The sequence below is a fragment of the Gracilinanus agilis genome, chromosome 2, assembly GCF_016433145.1.
Source record: "Gracilinanus agilis isolate LMUSP501 chromosome 2, AgileGrace, whole genome shotgun sequence".
Classification (NCBI taxonomy): Eukaryota; Metazoa; Chordata; class Mammalia; order Didelphimorphia; family Didelphidae; genus Gracilinanus; species Gracilinanus agilis.
Window position 1 is genome coordinate 61,387,050 of NC_058131.1, and position 24,015 is coordinate 61,411,064.

The 24,015-nt window shown below is 37.7% G+C and overlaps 1 protein-coding gene across 2 annotated transcripts in view; it reads right to left on the reverse strand.

Annotated features, from left to right (window-relative positions):
- Nucleotides 1–20,023, reverse strand: part of NFATC3 (nuclear factor of activated T cells 3) — a 182,840-nt gene extending 162,817 nt beyond the window's left edge. For both annotated transcript variants that reach the window (XM_044663206.1, XM_044663207.1), the window contains exon 1: nucleotides 19,924–20,023. In XM_044663206.1, the coding sequence (XP_044519141.1) occupies nucleotides 19,924–20,023 (100 nt within the window). The remainder of the gene's footprint in view (nucleotides 1–19,923) is intronic.
- Between the last annotated feature and the right edge of the window lie 3,992 nt (nucleotides 20,024–24,015).

A 24,015-nucleotide genomic window follows, 5' to 3' on the forward strand; every position in this document is an offset into this window, starting at 1 on the left:
GCTGCTCTAAAATTTACTTTGAGGTATTATTTTAAGTTATTTGGGGGGTAATTTTAGAAAAGCAGTTAATTTCCTGCCTTATTTCACCATCTTCCAATAATTTTCCCTAAATAAAGTTTTTGTAAAATCTTGATTAATATTCTGGGGCATAAAATGTCGAGATCTCTTTATCATCTCTGATAATTTGATAAGGACATAGTTGATAAAGAAATAATGATGGGACACGGGAGTTGTCTTTTAGCTCATACTTCCAGCTCTAGCTCCAGGAGCATGGAGTTTATTATATATATGTTTCAAGACTCATTTCACACAAAAGAACCCCCCCAAAAAAACTTTGCAGATGTGCAGAAGTTACAAATTATATCATATTAAAACACAAAAAGGCTCATTGGCTTCAGAACAGACCAAGGCCAAGGCTGAATTTTGACTGGGTTCTTATCAGAAAGCCAAGTTGGGGAGTATTTTTCTCAGGGTTGAATTGCCCCTGCTAAGGTTTTGGCCTTGGTTATACCAGGCAGCAGCATTCCTGGTCAAAGGGGAACCGTGTTAACCCTTTAAATTCAGGTTTGCTAGGAACTTAAAGCTTTTCAATAAGGCCACAATACTTTTCAACAAGAAATCACAAGGATCACAAAAGGGGTCAAAGAGAAGTCTCAGATTTTTATCTATTCTCTTATTGGCTTCCCACAATAAAACACAAGAAAGTAAAAGAAAAGTCAATGAAACTAAATATAACATTTATTAAGCACTCACTTTATATCAGTGATTCCCAAAGTGGGCGCCACCACCCCCTGGTGGGTGCTGCAGCGATCCAGGGAGTTGGTGATGGCCACAGGTGCATTTGGGGGCGGTGAATAACTGCAAGGGGGCAGTGTTAGTATGTGATAGGGGGCGCTAAGTAATATTTTTTCGGGAAAGGGGATAGTAGGCCAAAAAAGTTTGGGAACCACTGCTCTATATGTATGGCATCATGCCAGGCACTAGAGACATAAAGTCAAAAATAGAAAAGTCAAAGAGTTATGTCATACTGGGAAATACAATATAAAAAAAAAAGATAACATCAAATATATTAGAAAGAAATAAGAACAGTTTCAAGGAAAGAACACTAACAAGTAGACTGGAAGAGCAAAGGTTTTATGTAGCAGATGGCACCTAAGCTCTTCTCTGAAGGAAATTAGTGATGCTAAGCATTAGAAGCAGTTGAGGTAGCACAGCAGATAAGAGCACTGGGCCTGAAGTCAGGAAGAACTGATTTCAAATGCAGTCTCAGACACTTACTGTGTGACCCTAGGCAAATCACTTAATCTTTGTCTGCCTCAGTTTCCTCCTCTGTAAAATGAGGAAAAAAATAGCACCCTCTTCCCAAGGTGGTTGTGAGGATCAAATGAGATAGTAATTGTAATGGACCTGGCACAGTGCCTGACACGTTGTCAGCAGTATATATAAATCTTGCTATTGTTATTATTTTCATTACATTACTTTTGTTAAGAGGTGGAGATAGAAAGGCAAGGCAGTTAAGTGACACAGTAGATAGATGCAAGACCTAGAGTGAGAAAGATTCATCTACCTGAATTCAAATCTGTCTTTAAAACACTTACTAGCTGAGTATTTGCCTCAGTTTCCTTGTCTATAAAATGAGCTGGAGAAGGAAAGGGCAAACCACTTTAGCATCTTTGCAAAGAAAACCCTAAATAGGGTTATATGAAGAGTCAGACACAACTGAAAATGACTGAATAAAACAAAACAGAGGTATGGAAGAAGTGTATTCTGGGCACAGAAGACCATCTTCAAAAAGCCACAAAGGGTGAAAGACAGACTTGTATGAATGTATAACAGCAGGATCTAACTATAATGGAGAGTGAGTAAAGGCAAGTAATATGGCAAAAGAGAAAGGGAGACTAGAGCCATATTGTATATATAGGGTTTTGTCACTCCTGTTTTTAAATCCTTACTTTCTGCCTTAGTATCTACTAGTTCTAAGACAGAAGAGGGGCAAAGGCAGAGCAACTGGGGTTAAATGACTTGCCCAAGGCCACATAGCTAGAAAGTGTCTGAGGCCAGATTAGAACCCAAAGCCTTCCAACTCCAGGCCTGGCACTGTATCCATTATGCTATCTAGCTGCCCCATGTATGTAAGGTTTTACATGTGAAACTGAAGATTTTGTCATTTATCCCAGAAACAATAAATATGCCACTAAAGATGGAAGAGAAGGATGAAAGAGTCATCTATATTTTAGAAATATCAACTTGGAAGCTATAAGGATCAAAGAAGTAACAAAGGACTAAATTTTCAAAATATGAAAGAGATGAGGATCTGAAAACTACAAGTCAACCAGATTAACTTCAATTACTAGGAATATCTATAATAGATTGATAGAGACAGCAAAGACATAAGAAAGGGAAAAATAATTACAGTATGGCTTCATTTAAGACAGGTCATTACAGTTAACCTTGTTTCCTGTTTTGACAGTTATTAAATTGATAGATTAAAGGAATACTTCAGATATGGCTTACCTCACTTTGAGCAAAGCATCTCATACTATTTTTGTGGACAAAATGAAACAATATAGACTGAATAGTAATATAATTAGATGAACTCGGAGCTCATAGAATGTCCTGATTTGAAGAGAAATTACTGATATTTCAAAGTCAGCATAACAAGAGTTCTCCAGAGGAGTACTCTTGGGATTTGTGCTTGGCCCTGTGCCATTTAACATTTTTTTTTTAATCAATGACTTGGATAAGAGGCAAAGACAAAATTCTCATCAAATCTGTAGGTAACATCAGACTTGGAGGAATAAGAAACACAATGTGGTATAGAGTAAGGAACCAAAAAGATGCCAATGAACTAGAACATTTGAGCTAATGTTGACATTAAATGACAAAATTCAACAGGGATAAATGTAAAGTCTTACATTTGTATTGAAAAAAATCAACTTCACAAGTATGGTTAGGGAGTAATTTGTCTGAAAAAGACTTAGGGGCTTTAGTAGATTGCAAGCTAAATGAGTCAGCAGTGTGTGACAGTCAAAAGGCTAATAATACCTTGGGTTTCGTTAAGGCATAGATTCCAGGAATTAAGAGATTAAAGTCCTTCTATACTCTGCCCTGGTTAGGAAAATCTCTTAAACTTTCTGGGTCTGCTTCTTCAACTATATAAAATGAGAAGATTGGACGACATGGCCTCCAATGCCTCTCAAACTCTAAATCTATGATCCTTTGACTACACCTGGAACTACTGTGTTCAGTTCTGGATGCCACATTTTAGGAAGGACATTGATCAGCTACAGACTGTCCAGAGGTCGAATTAGCTATTAATGGACCTCATGTCAATGTCCTATTAGGATCAACTGAACAAAATGAGGATATTTAGCCTGAAGAAAAGAAGATTCAGAGAGGATATGATAGTGCTCTTTTCAAGTACCTGAAGGGCTCTCATGTAGAAGAACTAAGACTTTTTTGTTATGAACCATGGGCAAATCCAGGAGTACTAAGTGAAAGTTATCCTTGATGTGAAGAAAGATTTTAAAGAATTAGAGCTGTATAAAAGTGGAATTGGCAGCAGGTGGTAGGTTCCATCTCATTGGGGTGAGATGGGGGTAGGGGAATGAGAAGGCATTAAAACATAACAAATAATCAAATTATTAAATATGTAAATACATAGAAGATATCAAAATGGCTTAGTTATTTCCAGCTGGGGTGAAGGGAAAAAATACTTAAACAAAATGACACCTGAGATAGGTCTTTAAGGGGGATATCAAAAAGCAGAGATTTAAGTAGGAGATTAGGAAATAGTACTTTCTAAGCATAGGGACAATGTGTACAGAGTTGTCCAATTTGCTCAAAGAATATATAAAAGGAAGTGCTATGAAATAAAGCTAGAATAGTAGGGGAAAAAAACCAGAATGAGTCTTGAAATCTGAAATAAGCATATCTTACATTTAATAAGCAATGCTAAGAGTTAGAAAGAACAAAGACCACCAAATTCAACTTGTCCTGGAAATTTCTCTACATACCTCTGATAAGTAGCTGTCCAGATTTGTAGATTTTAAGAGAGGAAAAACCCATTAGCTCCCAAGTCTGCCCTTTTCTCACAATTTAGGATTTCTCTTTTTAATAAGTTTTTCCCAGCATCAAATCTAAATTTGCCTCTTTACTCAAATTTACAAGGCACTAAATCAATTGTACAAAAAAAATCAAGCCATTCTCCAACTGATAAATGGGCAAGGGACATGAATAGGCAGTTTTCAGATAAAGAAATTAAAACTACCAATAAGCACATGAAAAAGTGTTCTAAATCTCTTATAATTAGAGAAATGCAAATTAAAACAACTCTGAGGTACCCCCTCACACCTAGCAGATAATCAATATGGCAACAAAGGGAAGTGATAAATGTTGGAGGGGATGTGGCAAAATTGGAACATGAATGCATTGCTGATGGAGTTGTGAACTGATCCAACCTTTCTGGAAGGCGATTTGGAACTATGCTCAAAGGGCTTTAAAAGATTGCCTGACCTGTGATCCACCTATACTACTGCTGGGTTTATACCCCAAAGAGATCATAGGGAAAAATATGTGTACAGAAATATTTACAGCTGTGCTTTTGTGGTAGCAAAAAATTGGAAAATGAGGGGATGCCCTTCGATTGGGAAATGGCTGAACAAGTTGTGCTAAAAGGAATAAAAAACTAGAGGAATTCCATGTGAACTGGAAAGACCTCTAGGAATTGATGCAGAGTGAAAGGAGCAGAGCCAAAAGAACATTGTACACAGAGTGTACTGTACACAGGATACACTGTGGCACAATCGAACATAATAGACTTCTCTACTAGCAGCAATGCAATGATATAGGACAATTCTGAGGGACTTATGAGAAAGAACGCTATCCACACCCAGAGAAAGAACTGTGGGAGTAGAAACACAAAAGAAAAACAACTGCTTGATCACATGATTTGATGGGGATATAGACTCTAAATCAGTGATGGGCAAACCACAGCCGGAGGACCAGATGCAGTCCCCTGAAATGTTCTATCAGGCCATGCAACGTTATTCCTAATCTGATGAATACAATGAGTAGGATACAATACAATGAAATTTCAAAAGAGTTGCCTTAGAAACAGACTGGCAGATGAGCATTTCCTTTCCTTTGGCCCCTTCTTTAAAAAGTTTGCCCATCACTGGTCTAAATGATCACTCTATTGCAAATGTTAATAATATGGAAATAGGTTTTGATCAATGATACATGTAAAACCCAGTGGCATTGCTCATTAGCTATGAGAGGGGGATGGGAAGAAGGGAGGGAAAGAACATGAATCATGTAACCATGGAAACATATTCTAAATTAATTAAATTTTAGTAAAGGGAGAAAAAAATCAATTAATTAATTTGCCTCTGTACAGACCTTTATCCATCATTCCTAGTTCTGTGCTTCGATGCCAACAAATTTTAATCTCTCTACCACATAAAACACCCTTCAGATATTTGAAGACAGCTATTTTGTCTCACCACTCTGCCGCCTTCCCTCCTCCCTCTTCTCTAAGCTAAACATCCCTCATAGTTCCTTTAATCTAACCTCATGGGACATGAGATCAAAGCCCTTTCCCATTCTGGTTAACTATTCTCCAGTTCATCTATGTCCTTCCTAAAATATGGCACTCAAAGACAAAACCAATATATAATAATAGAGGGACTGACTAGAGCCTCCTTATTCTTGGAAATTACTTATCTCTTAATTCAGTATAAGATCACATTAGCTTTCTTGGTTGCCACATTATAATGCTGCCACACACAGAGCTTGCAATCATCTAAATCCCCTCTAGTTCTGATGAATTTCTCATGCTTTCAGAAGTTGAAGTCTTGAGGGGAGCTGAGTAGCTCAGTGGATTGAGAGCCAGGCCTAGAGACTGGAGGTCCTAGGTTCAAATCTGACCTCAGACACTTCCCAGCTGTGTGACCCTGGGCAAGTCACTTGACCCCCATTGCCTAGCCCTTCCCACTCTTCTGCCTTGGAGCCAATACACAGAAGGTAAGGGTTTAAAAAAAGAAGAAGAAGAAGTTGAAGTCTTAACCTAGGGTGTTAGTGAAAAGAGTGAAAAGGAAAGGGCTAATGGAAGAGTATTTCAGAGGCAGAGTTGCCAAGACTTTACAATTAACTGAATATTGGGAATAAAAGAGAAGGAATTACTAAGTTTTCAAGCCTGGGGAAATGGAAAAATGGTATTGCTAATAGAAATGGGAAAATGAGAAAAGTTTGCATGGGGTAGATGAATTCAAAATTAACATGTTAAAATTTGAGGTGTTGGTAAGATATCAAGGTGAAGCTGTCCAGAAGGCAGTTGGAAATGTGGCATTAGTATTAAAAAGAGGTAGAGCTCAGGACTTGAGATATACACTTGGTAGTCATTCATAAATAGACAATGATCAAAGTCATAAGAGTGGAAGAGACTGTGACAAGAAAGAAAGAAGAATCCTCTTTCAGAATTGCTGAATTTGACAGCTGTATGGGACCTAAGTGGCCATCAAACCCATACACAAAAGGAATCCTCATTGTAGCACACCAGATGAATATCTAAGTCTCTAAAGGACCAAGGAAAAAACCCTGGGATAAAATTATATTTAAGTGACAGAAGGATTACCTTGGAAAAGAAAAGGTAAAACTAAGATTTAATCATCATCAAGATCCATAGGGGTATGGATGCTGACCAATTCTCTGAATCTATAGAAGGTCAAAAAACAAGAATAGCTTAAAGTGAAAAATAAGAGATTGACCAAATGCCATTTTGATGTCAGATTAATGAGACAAAGCAATATAAAGAAAGTTGTAGTCTCTCCACACCGGATATCCTTAATTAAAGATAGCTCAGTCATTTACTCACCTAGAGGCAAGTAAATTAGCATTCAAGAGAAAGTTCAGGGCTAATACAGGCTTGACAGCCATTCACATACAGCCTATCATTAAAATTATGAGTGGATAAGATTAAGATATGCCTTTGAATCAACTGAACTCAAGGTATCTTCAAGTCATATTATCCTTCTATAAAATAAATCTGTTTAGTTTCTCTTCTCTACTCCCATACTACCTTTTACGCTGTCATATGTTAATCAGTACTTTCAGTTGAAACCTACCTGAAAGATTAAGAACAAAGGGGAAAATAATAAATAACCCAAAAAAGTATATATACTTTGCTAAACCTATCAATAGAAGACAGAGAAATAAATATCATTCTAAAATAAACCTCCCAATTCCCACAAAATCTAAGAAGGAACAAACTAAGATCTTTTACTAATGACTGACAGGAAAAAGTAACTGAACAAGAGAAAGACATATATGAAAAAGCACAGACATAGGCAATGTGATATAGAAACAATATTTGTCAAGTTTAGACAGTCCAGTTCTACCTTGTACATAACCTCAAGAATGTCATTTATTCTCTGTAGAACTCAGACTCAGCTTCTTCTCCTGTAAAGTGGGATGGTTAGACTAAATCAACTATGAAATCTATGATCATATCCTGTATGTATTAAATTTTTAAAGAAAAATTTTAAATGTTAAATTCAATATTAGGCTATAGAGAAACACATATTCCTTTTACACTGCTAGTACAGCAATGAAGAGGCATAATCCTTTTGGAAAGTAATATTAGCAAGATACAATCAAAGCTTCAAAACCTCTCTTAGAACTATCAACCTCACTAGTAGGCTTAAGGATGTTTAACAGAAGGAGATAGAGATCAAATAAAAAAAAATTCACAGCAGCATTAGTAGTATGAGTAAAAAAAAAAGTAAAGTAACCTAAGTGTAACAATTGGGTTATTATTACTGAACCATAATGTGCCACAAGAAATTACTAATATGGAAATATATACATGAAGTAATGAAGACTGAAGAAAACAAAAGGAGGCTATGCATACTGATTATAATGAAAAGACAGTAATAACAATAAAATCTGAAAATACATTAAAAACGTTTCAGAAGGGAAGGAAGGAAACAAACTTTTTATTAAGCCCCTATTATGTGCTAGGCACTTTATATAATATCTCATTTGATCTTCATAACAACCTGGGAGATAGGTACTATTATTCCTGTTTTACACTCAAAGAAACAAAGCAGAAAAGTTAAGTGATTTGTCTAAAGATACACAACTGGTAGGTGTCTGAGGTCACAAAAGAACTTGGGTCTTCCTGACACCATCTAGGTCTGGCACCATAACCATTGTACCACTTAGCTGCCCCAGGAAACAGAAGAGCAATGAGTAACATATTAAGATTAAGATTTACCTTTAAAATTTTTGATCTGGGCTTATGAAAGGCAGCATGGTACACTCTAGAGCAGGGGTCGGCAACATATGGCTCTCAAGCAATATCTGGCTCTTTTGAGGGCCAGATATGGCTCTTTCTGCAGGAGCCATAAAGTCAATTTTTTTTCAGGCACTGTTACAGTTGCGCGCACTGTGAGCACTGTATGGCTCTCACGAAATTACATTTTAAAAAATGTGGTGTTTATGGCTCTCATGGCCAAAAAGGTTGCCGACCCCTGATCTTGAGAGTTTGACCTTTTAAACAAGAGAGACCTGATCAAGTCCTGCCCCTGATACATTGTGACTACAGGCAACACAAATTCTAGGAGTCCTAGGCAAATCTTTCCAAACTAAGTTGATAAGCATTTATTAAGAGCTATGTGCCAGAAACTGAATTATTCAATAGTGATACAAAGAAAGGCAAAAGAGAGCCACTGCCTTCAAGGAGCTCACAATCTAAAAGAGAAGGAAGATCTTACACCAGTTTTCTACAATGATGAAATCTCGGGTCACCTTTGTAAAAACTAATTGCAAACAATGGAGTTTATTATTTTGTGTGCAATAAGTTTTTATGTTTATGTGACCAACGTTAATAAGTTTGGAATGCATTTCAAGGAAATACTTTATGGGCAGTGTGGCAGTCAATTGGGTGTTGAACCTGGAACCAGGTAAGACTTGCTTAAGTTTAAATTCCACCTCTAACACTTACTATGTGACCAGGGCAAGTCACTTAATTTCTATTGTGACTCAGAAAGCTCCCTAGAACTTATCTACTAAACCACAGATGAGCTGCAATCTTTATTCTGACCTTGGTGGAAAGAGTCCCAACATTGATGAAATCACAGATACTTCAAGTACTTTCTTGCATTTAATAAGAAAAATAAAAACTTAATGATCTTAAAAGATAGAAATAGTTTACTCTGACAGATGGGTAGAAAGTAATAAAAGGAGACTAGGTGGAAAAAATTAAGATAATTTTACTAAAGGCATTCTTTAAAATGGATTTTTTAAAAAATCTCTTCAATTTCCCCAGCATCTCTCTCCTTCTCCTTCCCACAAAACCACCCGTTATAACAAAAAATTTTAAAGAAAAACCACACCCAAACAATACATTAAAAAAAAAAATCTGATTTTATATACACACACACACACACACACACACCTGTGGAATCTTGCCTCTGGAATGGAGTTGGGGGAGTATGGTAAAGGCACCTGATAACAGCTGGTGGGAGTTTTGTCACCATAAACAGAACAACCAGAACTGAGACTGCCTTTGTGACAATGACTTTCAAAGGTGGACATGAGCAAAATGACAGTCCAAAAGAGACAATAAGTTTTGACTAAGGATTTAACCTCAAGAATAAAAGAGGAAGTGAAAATAAATATTCAGGAAAAAGCATCAGAATTAAACATGATAGGCTAAACAGATTTTAAAAACAATGACATTTATAATACATATTTAAGATCTGCAAAGCATTTTTCTCCCAACATTCCTATAAATGAAGTAGTATATATATTATCTTCATTTTTCAGATAAAGATAGTGAGATTCTAAGCAGTTAAGTAGAAAAAGAGGTCAGTCAGTAAGTTGCCTGAGAAAAGTTTAATTCCTAGGCCTCTCAAATCCAAGCACAGACAACTCCACTGAGGCTCTACAAAATGCTAAAAAAATAAGATGTGGGTGTGAAAGAGGGAAGACATGTAACCTTGATAGCAAGAAAATGTTATAAGCCAGTCTCCCAAAGGAAGTATTAGTTTTTAAGTGGTTATGGCAGATAGAGTTTTTCTTAAGGTTCTACTGTTTCAAGAATAAGAATAGTACCTTAAATGTATGCATTACATTATCTTCTTTTCTACTTCAATGTGCTACTAACATAATAAAAAGGTTGCTTTTTCCTATAATTTCTCACCAATGAAAAAACCTAAAAAACTGATGCTGTTTCAAAAATTCATCAAATGAAAATATCTTCACAATTCCCGATTTTATCCTTTTATTTTTTTTAACTCATAAGACCAAAACATTCATTTCAATAATCTTACAACTCTGACAAATGAAAACTATAGTTTTTTAACCCAAAGCAATATTCTAATTTCAGAGAATCATAAAAGATAATTCAAAGTGTGTACTACCATAATTCTACCCTTATCTACACAGAAACCTACTGTTATATCAATTTGCAAGCAACTAGAGGAAAAAAGATAAATAAATCTGTTTAAAAAATGTTTTCTCCATTTCAGTACCAACACGTGGGCAATTTGGGCAAGTAAAGCACAAAACTATAAACCAGTATTTTCTTTTCTACAAAAAAAAAAAAAATCCACACACCACATAGATATCCACTCAAACTGCTCAAGGATGTACCATCTAAGCAATTTGTATTCCCATATACTTCGACCATTATTTATATTCCCCAAACCAAATACTTAGACAGTAACATTTAAAGATGATTAAGAATCAGATTTTGCAACCAACATGTGCCTTACTTATTTCTTTACTATATAACTTAATAAACTAATAAAAATTATATTCAACTTGACATTTTTTTGTCTTTATTGCATAACTCTTTGGGAGTAGGGATATAATATTTGCCTATACCAGTATGGACCAGATTCAGCCCCCCCCCCCCAAATGTTCTATCTGGCCACACAACATTATTCCTAATCTGACAAATACAATGAGTAGGATACAATACAATGAAACTTCAAAAGAGTTGCCTTAGAAATAGACTGACAGATGAGCATTTCCTTTCCTTTGGCCCCCTCTTTAAAAAGTTTGCCCATCACTGGCCTACACTAATCTTGGAATCTGATTTTTAAAGGACTTAAGCAGTTAGCAAAAATTTATTTATTTAAAAGGTCTTTATAGTAAATATTTCCCAAATACAACTTAATGAAAAACATACACTTAAGTACAAGTTACATGCTGCTAACAAAAAGTTTTGACCACTGGTTAGTCAAATGAAAAATCTTTTTTTTTTTAAAGGTGTTTGCGTTTGGCAGTTTCTCTTACAAAATAACAATCAACACAAAGATTTCTGCTGAAAAAATACCAAGTTAAATCAATTTTATACTTGATTTGACTAAGATAACAACACAAAGCTAATAAAAATTCAACAAAATATTAAAAAACACATGCCACTTACAAATATTTTTAACATTTATTTATAAATACTAAAACTTCCTCACCTGTTGTTGAGTCACAAAGCATACTGACACAGTCCAATTGTATTTGAAAATAAACCCTGGAAGTTACCACTACAGTTTACTTGGGATTTTGCTGGCTTTCCTAAATTTGCAATCCCCTTTCAGGCAGTAATACCAGGATACTCAACTACTGTGACAGTGATTAAGTTTCAGCTTCTGGTAGGCTGTCAACTCATAATACAGCCTACATCTTACAGATTTACTTGTTTCTCTTCCCTGAAGCCTCACAAATTCTGTCAGAGACTCCAAGAGTTTGACTAGGCAGGCAAGGCAGGCAGGTGAGAAACCAGGCAATAAAATTGTATAAACACCATGTAAATATTAAATACACATGCAAATCCATGTGAAGTTTGAGTAAAATGATGGCTTGTTAAAAATCTTGCTCCTGCTTGTGATTCTCCTAAGCCACAGTGATCATTTCACTCATCTTAAATTCCACTGTCATTTGAACCTCACATGGCGTGCCTGGGCAAATTTGATGACTTGGATGTTGTTTTAGAGGCCAGGCTTTCTGCCAAGTCTGCTATGTCTATTCCCCTGACCCACCAGGGCAGCTTTAGACAACACCTCCCTTATTTATGTTACTGCTGTGAACAGTCAAACTGCTGCTTACTATCAAATGAGGCCCAACCTACTCATGTTTCTCACATCTTTAAGAGGAATACTATTGACTCCAACACCACTCCCTTTATTTAAAGCTAAATACTGTAATGAAGAATCATTTGTTACTCCAATAGCAAGAGAAAATTTCCTTCATATTAAATTTTTCTAGTCTGTATAATTTGAACATTAAATAAATTTTTTTGGTAAAACACTACAATTTGACATCGTGGCTTTTTAAATATCTCTAACAATGTAAAAATTTTTTTAATTATCTCACCAAAAACGATAACTATATACTGCTTCACCAAAAAATTGAATAAATCAGGGCCCTTAATGTATATTTGAATAGAAACGGATGGACAGTGTCAGAACTAAAAGAATTTGGCCAAGCCTAATTCTCACTAAAGAAGGTTGAATGATTTCTTGAGCCTGAGACTTACTATTTTTCTTATGATCCTAAATAAACTTTTTGAGTTAAAGGTATAATTCATACTAAAGACTCACAAAATCTTAGCTACAAATACATAACAAAAATTTTACTGTTATAACATCTAATATAAATGTAATCTCAGTAAATGGTGAGCTACCTCCTTTAACAGTGGGACTGGGAAAGAAGCCAAATTATTCCTTCTATAATTTGGCAAAGGGAAAAGTCAAAGGAAAGTTGAGTTAACACTCCTACTTACAATGAGGTTTTTTAACTGGTGACATGAGGTCCTTTTAAAGGAGTTTCTCCCTGCCCCAATTATTTACACCCAGAAGGCCCCACCAAATTTAGGTTACTTGTTTGATCTCTATTACCAATTTATGCTAATGATACTAGGAGTACCTAGAGCTCTAGAGAGAAAAGGTATTGAAGAAATGAAAAAATAAAAAATTCTTTCTAGTGAAACTTACCAATGGTCTAATTTATATATTCCACCTTTATTCAAATTCAGAAGGTATTATGTTTATGATGAAAATATGTAATTTTACATATACATAAAGTATGGTACAATAATATCAATCTAATATTTATATGAGCTCTACAAATACATCATTATATTTCTACAGAAAGAAGTAAAGGAAGTTTACTTTCTCCCTCCCAGAAGAATATATCTTTATAATTTGAGGAAGCTAAATGGCGAAGTCAATACAGCACTGAGCCTATAGTCAGGAAGACCTAATTTCAATTCCAGGCTCAGACACTTACTGTATGACTGCATAAGTCACTCTAACTTTGTTTGCCTCCACGTAAAATGGGGATAATATTAGCACTTCTCTCTTAAAGTTGTTGTGAGGATCAAAATATTGGTAAAGCACTTAGAACAGGGTCTGGTACATGGTAGGCACTACAGAAATGGTAGCTATTATTATTTATAATCAATGGCTCCCAAGATTTGTACATGTAAATAACATTAAACTCAACCTAGAAAACAGGTTAGCTGGGTAAATGCTCTATAAATTTTGAAATTTCATTTTTACAACACCTACATTTTCCAATGTATCCATTCCTCCACTTCCCTTCCAAAAAGGAGTTATCCTTTATTATTATTAAAAAAAAATTTTTTTTTAAGAGAAAAAGTTTGGCAAAAGTAACCCCTATTTCTGCAAAGGGAATACCCATTTTCTTAAAAACAAATAAGCAGGGGGCAGCTAGGTGGCTCAGTGGATTGAAAGCCAGGCCCAGAGACAGGAGGTCCTGGGTTCAAATTGGGCCTCAAACACATTCTAGTTGTGTGACCCTGGGCAAGTCACTTAACCCCCATTGCCTAGCCCTTACCACTCTTCTGTCTTAGAACCAAATTATTGGTTCTAAGACAGAAAGTAAGGGTTTAAAAACAAAAAAAACAAATAAACAAAAAAATAATAATAAATCATTAATGCTTATAGCTAGAGACTCATTATGGAAAAGAAAATGAAACATACATCAAAAAATCAAAATAGAATTAGTGGAACTAATCAATATATCAAAAATTCCAAATCATGCAAAACTTTAAATTGGATGTATTTCACATAACCATCTATACCCCTTCCCCCACTCAGTTTTGTTTAAAGCAAAAGATGCTGTGGTAGGAAACACATTTAGGGAACAAGCCATTTAAGGAAAATGTCAAAGCCCTATATATAAATAATCCAAAAACAGACACAGGTAAAACAAAGTTATTATGTAATGAACAAAATGAAAAAATTATGTCTAACATTTCCATTCTCTGAGTAAGAATTATAATAAAGGTAAAAAATTGTGAAAAGAAAAAATTCCCTCAACCATTCCAGTAAAAGTAATGTGGTATTGAGGGGGAAGGGAGTATATGCCTACAATTATGTATTTTTATATCTCCCCCCAAAATATACAAAGGCCATTTATTTTCTTTAAAAAAGAAAGAAAAGAGTAAATGGAGTAACTGCATAATCTAAAGGGGGGGGGCGGGCTAATATTCTACTCCAGAGCTCCTTAATATTGGCAACGTCTTCTAGTAACTTTAATTTAGATCTAGAAATTTAATACTTAGGCTAGGGAAAACAAACAACAACTTAGCCAGGAGAAGAAAATATTGAATCTACATATTCAGAGAATAAAACTAAAATGTCAAACTAAATTAGAAAGTCCTAAGATAAGTTCACAGAAATTCATCAAGGATGCTTCCCTTTGAAATGAATAAATCATGTTATCCACAATATTATTAAGAACTAATGAATTAACTTAAACATTATCTGAAGTTTTCTATTTAGTATTAAAGTGTGGTACTTGAAAGCCAGATTTAAGATTTTTTAAAGGAGGAACAGATAATACAAATTAAAAATCAAAGTAGTTGCTTAATTCAGTTTGAACCCTATCTTATAAATCTAGGGAGACAGTAAACTTTTGGAGCACAACACTAATTCTCTCTCTTTTTTTTTAAGAATATTTTTCCATGGTTATATGATTCATGATTCCCCCACTCCTTCCTCCCTGCTCCCAAAGCTGACAAGCAGTTCCACTGGGTTATACATGTATCACTGTTCAAAACCTATTTCCATATTATTCATATTTGCAACAGTGATCTTTTAACATCAAAACCCTAACCAAATTCCTATCAAACTACATGATCAATCATATGTTTTTCTTCTGGATTTCTGTTTCCAAGCAGCTTTAATTAGTAAAACTACTACCCCAAAAGAATAAAGAATAAAGAGAGAGAGGAAAGGAGATAGAGGAAGGGAGAGAAAGAGGGGGAGAGGGAGGGAGGAAGGGGGAGAGGGAAAGAGAGACCGAGACAGAGGGAAGAAGGGAGGGAGGGAAAGAAGAGAGAATGTGTCTTAGCTGTGATCAAGAACAGTTAAAAGAAATAAGAGTTTGCTGAACCATTTAGTTTGTATTCTAAAAATTTTAGTATAGAAATTTGGTTTGCTTTCTCTCCTCCCTCAATTTTCAAACGTCTACTTAAGTCCGGAGTCATAAAGGCCTACTCAGAGGAACAGAAATTTTTTGTGTGAATGTTATGATTAACACTCTAATTAGAACAGAAATGGAGATTGAGTTGTGGCAAAGGCCCCTCAAACTTCCAGCAAGATCTAAAACCACACTAGCCCATCAAAGAGACTAAGATGTGCTCACACAGTACACTGTAATTTGACAAACTGGGACAAATGGGGCCTACTAAAAAAAGGATTTTCCATCAGATTCCTCTCTCTCTGTAATAAGTCTAAAAAGCTTAAGAGAAAGAAGGCATATTTAACAAAAATTAATACTGCACTGAATCCTAGAAATTGTTATATCCCAATTTAACATGCAAGTTCATCCTAAAAGCGACTGTTAAACTCATTTTTGGTTACTTCAAGTCATAATTAATTCAAAGCTCATAATGAATAGCAAAATGTATGTTGATTTCACCTGCAGATAAGTTTTAATCACAGAATTTTTTAACTTTCCTTATGATAGTAAATCTAAAGTGCCAAAAGAGTGGAAAAGGTTACTTAATGACTTTGTGCAGGTCATGCCCCTGTGAGCATCTAAAATCTTTTCCACCTCTGATATAATGAGATTACAAATAACTCTTGGAATACATCTTAACATACTCTAAAATAATAACTGTCTTGAAACCTATATTGTACTGAAATACACAATAAGGATATCATACCACAATAAATTCCAAGTGGAAAAACATTTTTAAAATTAAAAAGTCACAACAAGAAAAATTAGAGAATGGAAGGATGCATCTTTTACAATTATGGATAAAGAAAAGATTTGTCATTTAAAAAATACAAGATATCACTTTATAACTGCAATTATATTAAATTGTTAAAGCTTTGGGACACCCACCCCCAAAAAAGCAATGATGCTAAAATCAGAAGATAACACTTGGGGGAAAAAAAACTTTACATTAAATAGCTGATAAATGCCTGATATGATAAAGGTTTGACCTAAATATGTTAAGATATATTCCCCAAAAGATAAGTAAATAGTCAAATGGCATTAGTTTTCAAATCAAGAAACAGATATCACACAAGTGAGAATAACCATGAAGTATCCTGTCATATCCATCAAACTAGCAAAAATGTTAAATATGGGTAGCTCTGTTCATTGAATCAGGAAAGGTCAACTATGAAGGTTTCAACTGCTCTGAAAAACAATTTGGAATTATGCAAGAAAAGTTCTTAATTGTTCATACCTTTTACCCTAGCCATCTCAACAGAAATCCATCAATACTACCAATCTATACACTCTCCAAGAAAGTTACAAAAACAAATTCATATACACAAGTGTTCACAGAACTATCATCTATAATAATAAAAAGATGAAAATCAAGAAAATATCCAATGATTATGGAATGACAAAAAATCATGGTGGATAAACATAATAGCATAGTATACATATAAACATAAGGTATGACAAACATAAAAAATTTGGAGGAAACATGAAAAGATGCATAAAAATGACACAAAAATAAATTATACAAACTAATTGCAACAATGTAAATAAAATCGAAATGAAGATACAACAAAACTCTGGGTCAGGGTCAAGTATAACCTTCAATATTCATACCACAACTGCAAAATGAGTCCTCCTTTGCTATTAAAAAAAAAAAATCAACAATATGATTTTCAAGGAGCCTGGATGTGTCTGATGTGTCAAAACAAAATATATAAATAACTTTTTAAAAATAAAAATAATGAAACATATGGAAGAATTCTCCCCTTACAATCAGAAAAACTATGTTTTCAGAAACAATGAGTGAATGCATAATTTTTTGCCTAATTCATGATCTTTTTTGGCATAAAGGTAACTTTACATTGAGTAGGTATATAAACAAATAATATTTATTAATACATGCTTGCTGCCAGGAATCACAGAATTTCTAACTGGAAGAAATCAAACATCAAGCTATTTCTTCCATAATAAAAGTGTTGAACTCCAATTATCCATGAAAAACTAAGTATATTTTTGGTTGAGGCAGCTTACTATTATAGTCTTTGTGATGCTGAGAAAGTTATTTAGCATTGAAGATAAAAAGTTACCAAAATAACACTAAATATAATCTATTATATGGTCTAAAATAGCCACTTCAGTTTTGATATATTTATATAAATGTAATTCTGACATTATTCATGAGATAATTATTAAGTAGTTTATGGCTGAATTCCCCATTAAGACTAACTCTAATCTCATTCTACACTATTCAAATGCACATTTAAGAAGCCCAATTAAAGGTTTGCCACTTTTTGGATTCCAAGCTTGGTCACAAGAGCACTCAATTAAGCAGTTTCCAAGTAAAGCTGGTCAGTCCTCCACGCAATTTAGAGGGGATTTTGAGTAATTCACTGGTCTCTCCTCCCTCCAAAATTTCCTTTTAAACTAGTAAACTAGTTATAGTAGAAAATGAACTTTTTCTTATGGAAAAACATTTAACCATTATCAGAACATTCAAGGAAAATCATGAAGAATGCCAACTTCCAAAATGTTTTGCCATAAGAATATTAATATTTTCAAAATACTTGTTTTTTTTGTTTATCCTTCAAATAAACAGTGTCTAGAGTTACACGTGTAAGCTATTTCTACCTATTTGGCAGAGTTAGACATAGATTTCCCCAACTAATTCACAAATTGCTAAATACCCCAATTTCTAGAAAGCTCATTTGATGATATAGGATAAACAATCTACTTCCCTCCAAAACCATAAATTTTCAAAGGATACTATCACTAGTTTTTCAAGCATTTGCTCCAACCCATAAAGGTATGGAAGACTAAACTATTCTTGGCAGGGTCAACAAAATAGTGCATTTAAAATCTGTTCTTAATCTTGTATGTTCACCGAATGGCATTCCAAATTGAAGTTAGACATTTCATTTCAAGTTTCAGGAATCGTTACCCCCATATCAGTAATGTCCATTCATGTTTTCTCTTATTACACTTTTAGTCTTTGATTCAAATATAAAAATCACTGATCATAGCACCACTATGCTATAGAAAATATTGATTCTGACAACTTTTACAATAGGAGCTACAAGTTTCTACCAAAACTAAGTTTATCGTGAAAAAGATGTCATCAGTCTCCCAATGGCACACACAAACAGCATTCGAAACTGAAGCAGGTTTTTGTGTCAGATAAATTCGACAACTTCAGATAAAAAATATTCCAAATTAATCAGTGAGAATAAAATATAGAAAAGAAATCAAATTAAATATGAGTAAAACTCTGTGATCGTTGTTATTTTTTCAGATTTTCTAACGGAGAAAAGAGAGGCCTGTGGAGTTAGAGATGAAAGAGGCCTTAGAAAGGTAATCTGGTTGAATTGCTGGCCAGCTTCAGTAGGGGGGAGGGAAGAAGGAAAGGAGACAATTTGGATTAAGAACTTCAGAAAACTCAAGTGTAATTGCTATTAAAGCAAAAAAGAAATTTTTTTTAAGAGAAAGGCAATCTGGGGGGGTGCAGCAAGGAGGCTCAGTGGATTTAAAGTCGGGCCTAGAAACCTGAGGTGCTGAGTTCAAATTTGACTCCACACACTTATTACTAAGCCGTGTGACTCTGGGCAAGTGTCACTTAACCTCCATAACCTAGCTCTTCTGCCGTGGAACCAATACACAGCATGGATTCTAAGACGGATTGGGGAGGGGGGAAGGGGAAGTGTGGTATATCTGTTCTCACATTTCACTTTGCAGATAAGGAAACCGAGGAAGGGGGAGGTTAAGTGACCTACCCAAGAGAACACAGCTGAGTCAGTCAGATACAAACCCCATTTGACGGATTCCAAATCCAAAGCCCTTACCACAGCCCTACTAGGTCTCTACACTAAGTGGATTTGCTATAAACAATCATTAGGGTCATAAGAAAAACCCAGGTATTACAACAAGTTGTACACATCTGACACGTTCCAAACAGACATTTCTCGCCCCAGCATCGAGGGTCGGGCACAAATACAGCGGCATATCTAAGTGCAAGGCTTTCTTTTCGAGCCGGTATGGAAGGCAAAGGATGAGACTAAAGCCTCCTCCCACCCCTCCTCCTTGGATACACACATATGTACACACGCACACACTCGCAGTATCCGCTAGTAAAATCATGCCACACACAAGCTGGGAGGAAAACAAGCCCCAAGGTACACTTACACTCACACTAGTTACACGCACACAACTCAGCAGCAGTCAAGCTACGGCCCCTTCCTCTGCCTCTCTCACACACTCTCACTCTTTCCCTGTGGGCCTCCTCCTCGTCTCTTCCTCGGCCCCTCAGCAGGAGGCTCAGGCTCCCTAGCCAGGCCGTCCCCCTCCCCCCAGCTGCCTCGGCCCGGCCGGGGCGGGGGGGGGGGGGGTGTTGGGCGGGGCAGCCGGGTTCTAGGTTCTCATGTGTCCGGGAGCTCTCACCTGCGGGCCCCGGGGGTAGGGGCGGCGGGGGCTGCCCGTCCTCCCCGAAGATCAGCTTGAAGTCGAATTCGTCGTGGGCGCCGCAGTTTGCAGTAGTCATCGGCGTGGTCGGGGACTCGCAGCGGCAACGGCAGCGGCAGCGGCGGCGGCGCCTCCTTCTCTTCAGGCGGCAGAGACTCCGCTCGGTTTGGCTCGGCTCGCCTTCGCCTCAGCGCCGCTTCATGCTCTGCTCCGCCGCAAACTTTCCGGCCTCGTCCCGGGCTCAGGCCTGCTGCCTGTCAGCGCAAGGGAATGAGGGAGCAAGTGAGCGAGGCCGCCCCTCGGCTGGGCCGCCTCCGCCTCCAAACGCCACCCGCCCCCCAACCGCCGCCTACACCACCGCTGCCACCGCCGGGCGCGCTCCCGCATCGCTCTAGTTCTCCCTCCCCTTCCAGGTCTGCGCGGTACGCGCACGGCCGGGGGCGGGGGAGGGCGCCCCCCCCCCGCCAGGCCCTTCTCATTGGCCACCAGTGCGGGGTTTCGACCCTCTCAGGTCCCGCCCCTTTTCTCTGCTCCGGACTAGTCATTGAGCCCGCGTGACTCGCGGCGCCCAAGGGGCAGGGGACAGAGTGGGGGAAGGAAGGAAGAAAACCAAGGGGAGGAGGCGGGAGAAATGAGGGGAGGAAACCACGTGATCCACTAGACTTAGCGATAGCACGACCTGTCGGAAGTTGTAGTTCTGAGCGTGAAGAGGTCCGGGGAATATCCTTCGTAGTCAGAGTTTCGCCTAACTGATCCCAAACCCGAAAAACTACGGCAGACTGAAGAGTACAAGTACGCTCCCAACCTAAGCAAGCTGAGAAGGGCAGCAACCCACCCCTTATTGGAGGCAGAGTCCAACAACTACCAATGAGGGAAGAGATCACATTTTATTGGGTAGGAAGCCTAATCCTGATTGGACGAAGCGGAATATGGGCAGAGCTGAGGGACCACCGAGCACTTGGGCGGGGAGAAAAGATGGTAGAGCAATGTGGTCCTATAATTTAGGGACTGAGAATGGACTCGGACCTGGAGTTCGAATTCCCCCTCTCTCTGGTTTTGTGATATCGGGAAAATTGGGGGTCTGGAGACTGTGGCTTCTCCCCTCCATCCCCAACCGTTCTTACTCTTTTGCATAAGAGGACAAAGACTCCCCTCCCCAAACCTTTCATTCTAGGGACTTTCCTCTGTAGATTATTTCCAGTGTAAACTGTTTACATGACACCTTTCCTATTAGACTGTGAGCACCCTCAGGGTTTTGCCTCGCTTTGTATCCCTAGAGCTTAACAGGGCGCCTGGCACCTAGTGGGTCCTTTAACCTACATTTGTTGACTGACTGACAGACAGTATGCATGGTGCTCTACGCGTCTGCTCAGGTAAATAAATGTACACCACCCTGTTACCTAACCCAGTTGAATACAAGGCTTGGGCTCCTCCCAGTTCCCTGCCCAGCACCACCACCTCTTCTAAAACTCTCAAGACCAACATTGACTGGAGAAGCTACATCGGACCTGGATTGATTCCCTAATCAGCCTCTCTTGGTTCCAAATCGAAACCACATTCTGGCAGCCGCCTGACACCTTCATCACTTTAGTTTTTCTCGAGATTGTTTCCCCTTCCTTCTAAGAATTCTCAAGAGTAGAAAGGACTCTGGCCTCAGAATCACATTGTTCTTCTCATACTAGGGAAGAAGACTACCTGGTTCACTGGAAGAAGCCCCAAACTTGGAGTCCTGAGACCTACTTCCAGCTCTGCCACTATCTGGGCAATTTACCCTTATGAGCCTCAGTTTCACCATCTGTAAAATGGAAACAATGTTGACTAGGACTTTGCAAGCTTATAGTGGGAAAAGCTGTACAGGAAGATAAGCAAGTATTATTGTTCTGGACTTCAAGGAGTCATGATTTCAGTGGTGAGGGCACTCCCACCCCATCCATGCGAATCATAGCCTCCCTTCACCTTATTAGATAACTGGCCTTGATCAGTCACTGGGGCTGACAATTTTATCACTCTGTGGCCACGATGAGGAGCCTTTGTACACTTCTCAATCAGGAAGCATTCCTTGAGAACTATGAAAAAGACAAAAAGTCCCTGCCCTCAAGGAACTCAAACTCTGTTAGAGGTGGCATCATGCAAACAACTGTGTACCAACCAGCTACAGACAGCATAGACTGGAGATCATGCCAAACGGAAGGCACTAGACTTAAGGACAACTGACAAAGCCTCTTTTTTTTTTTTTTTTTTTTTTTTACAAGAGGTAGGACTTTAGCTAAGATTTGATGGAAGTCACTAAAGCCAGAAAGCAGAGATGAAGAGGGAAGAGAATTCCAGCCAAGGAGGACAACTAGTGAAAATGCCCAGAGCCAAGATGGCATCTCTAGGTTGGTTCTCAATACAGTGCCAGGCTCTGCTACTTAACTAAACATGTAACAGGAGAGAAGTCACTTAGACTTAAGAATCTGGCCCTCAGTTTCCTCATCTGTAATTTGAAGGAGGTGGTCTAGATGAGTTCTAAGGTTCCTGCAAGTTCTAAACCTATAATTCTCTGGCTGGTATACAATATATGCTACAAGCCTTAACAGCTTGGTAGGACCTAACAGTGTGCCCCCTCTGTTGCGGTAGCCCTAGGAAGAATTATTATAATTATAATTACTCTCCATGTCCTCCATATACCACAGGACAATATTCAAGAGACATCTCTGCCATCCTTGGCTTTATTGATCTAGATCCTGTCACTCTACAGGGAGAAATTTTCCCTTAAGTGCTTATTGCTTTCAAGACTTTTCAAGACTCTTGCTGATTTACTTGTCCCTGGGCCAATAATATTCTCCCTTCTAGCTGCTCCTGAAGCCCTTCATCAACTCATGGGGAGTTTGAGGACTCCTCCCTTTTTTCAACTCCTTTTCTTTCATCATCTTGATCCCTTTTAACCTACCCCCCCCAGTACATGCAATTAGCACCCCTCCCAGCCCACACATTAGTCAGTCCTCTCAGCACAAACATTAGCATATATAAAACCACACATTTATATTTTATAATTTTATTGGAGGGAAACAGGTCAGAACAGCATCCACCTTGGACTAAAAGGAGAGCCAGTGTGGTAAGGAGGGAAGATTGGATCCATAGGCATTTATTAAGCATCTAATATATTCTGAGGACAGCAAAATGGAGTGATGGTTAGAGCCCTGGGGCTAGAGTCAGGAAAACTTAAGTTGAAATTCAGCCTCAGATACTTATTAGCTAGATTACCCTAGGCAACCTGTTTGCCTCAGTTTCCTCATATATAAAATGAGCTGGAGAAGGAAATGGCAAACTACTCCAATATCTTTACCAAGAAAACTCCAAGTGGAGTCACAGAGAGTCAGATACTACTGAAATGACTGAACAATATATTTTGCAGTATTGTTCTAGTGTTAGAAATACAAACACAAAACTGAGACCAGGCAGACAGACAGTAAAGGTGGAGTCGAAGGCCTTGTGTTCAAGTTTCAAATCCACCACTTTCTAGATGGGCGACCTTGGGCAAATTCCATTTCCTTCTCTGGGCCTCAGTTTACCCATCTGTAAAATAAGAAAGTTGGAGCAGATTGGAGATTTAAATGGGACCGTAGTGATACATCTAGAGCTGGATTGGACCTTGGAAGTTATGTAACCCAACTCCTTCCTGTTACAAATGAAACTAGGGACAGCTGGCCTGGAGTCAGGAGACCCTGGGTTCAAATGTGACCTCAGACATTTTCTAGCTATGTAATCCTGGGCAAGTCACTTAACCCCAGTTGCCTAGTCCTTGCCATTCTTCTGTTTAAGAATCAATACTAAGAAAGTAAGGGTTTTTTAAAATACAAATGATCAAACTGAGGCCCAAGGAGGTTAAGGGGCTTTGCCTTAGTAAATGGCAGTCATGGGTTCTGAACCCAGGTCTTCTGACTCCAAATTCAAGCCTTCTTTTAGATGGAAAAATCAATGAATTACCTAAATGTGAGTAGTGGGAGCACTTTCTCTACACAATGCCTAGCTTCCTCCCATCAATTCAGAACCTGCCAAGTTGTCCTTCTAGGCTCAGAGCCAACTCTG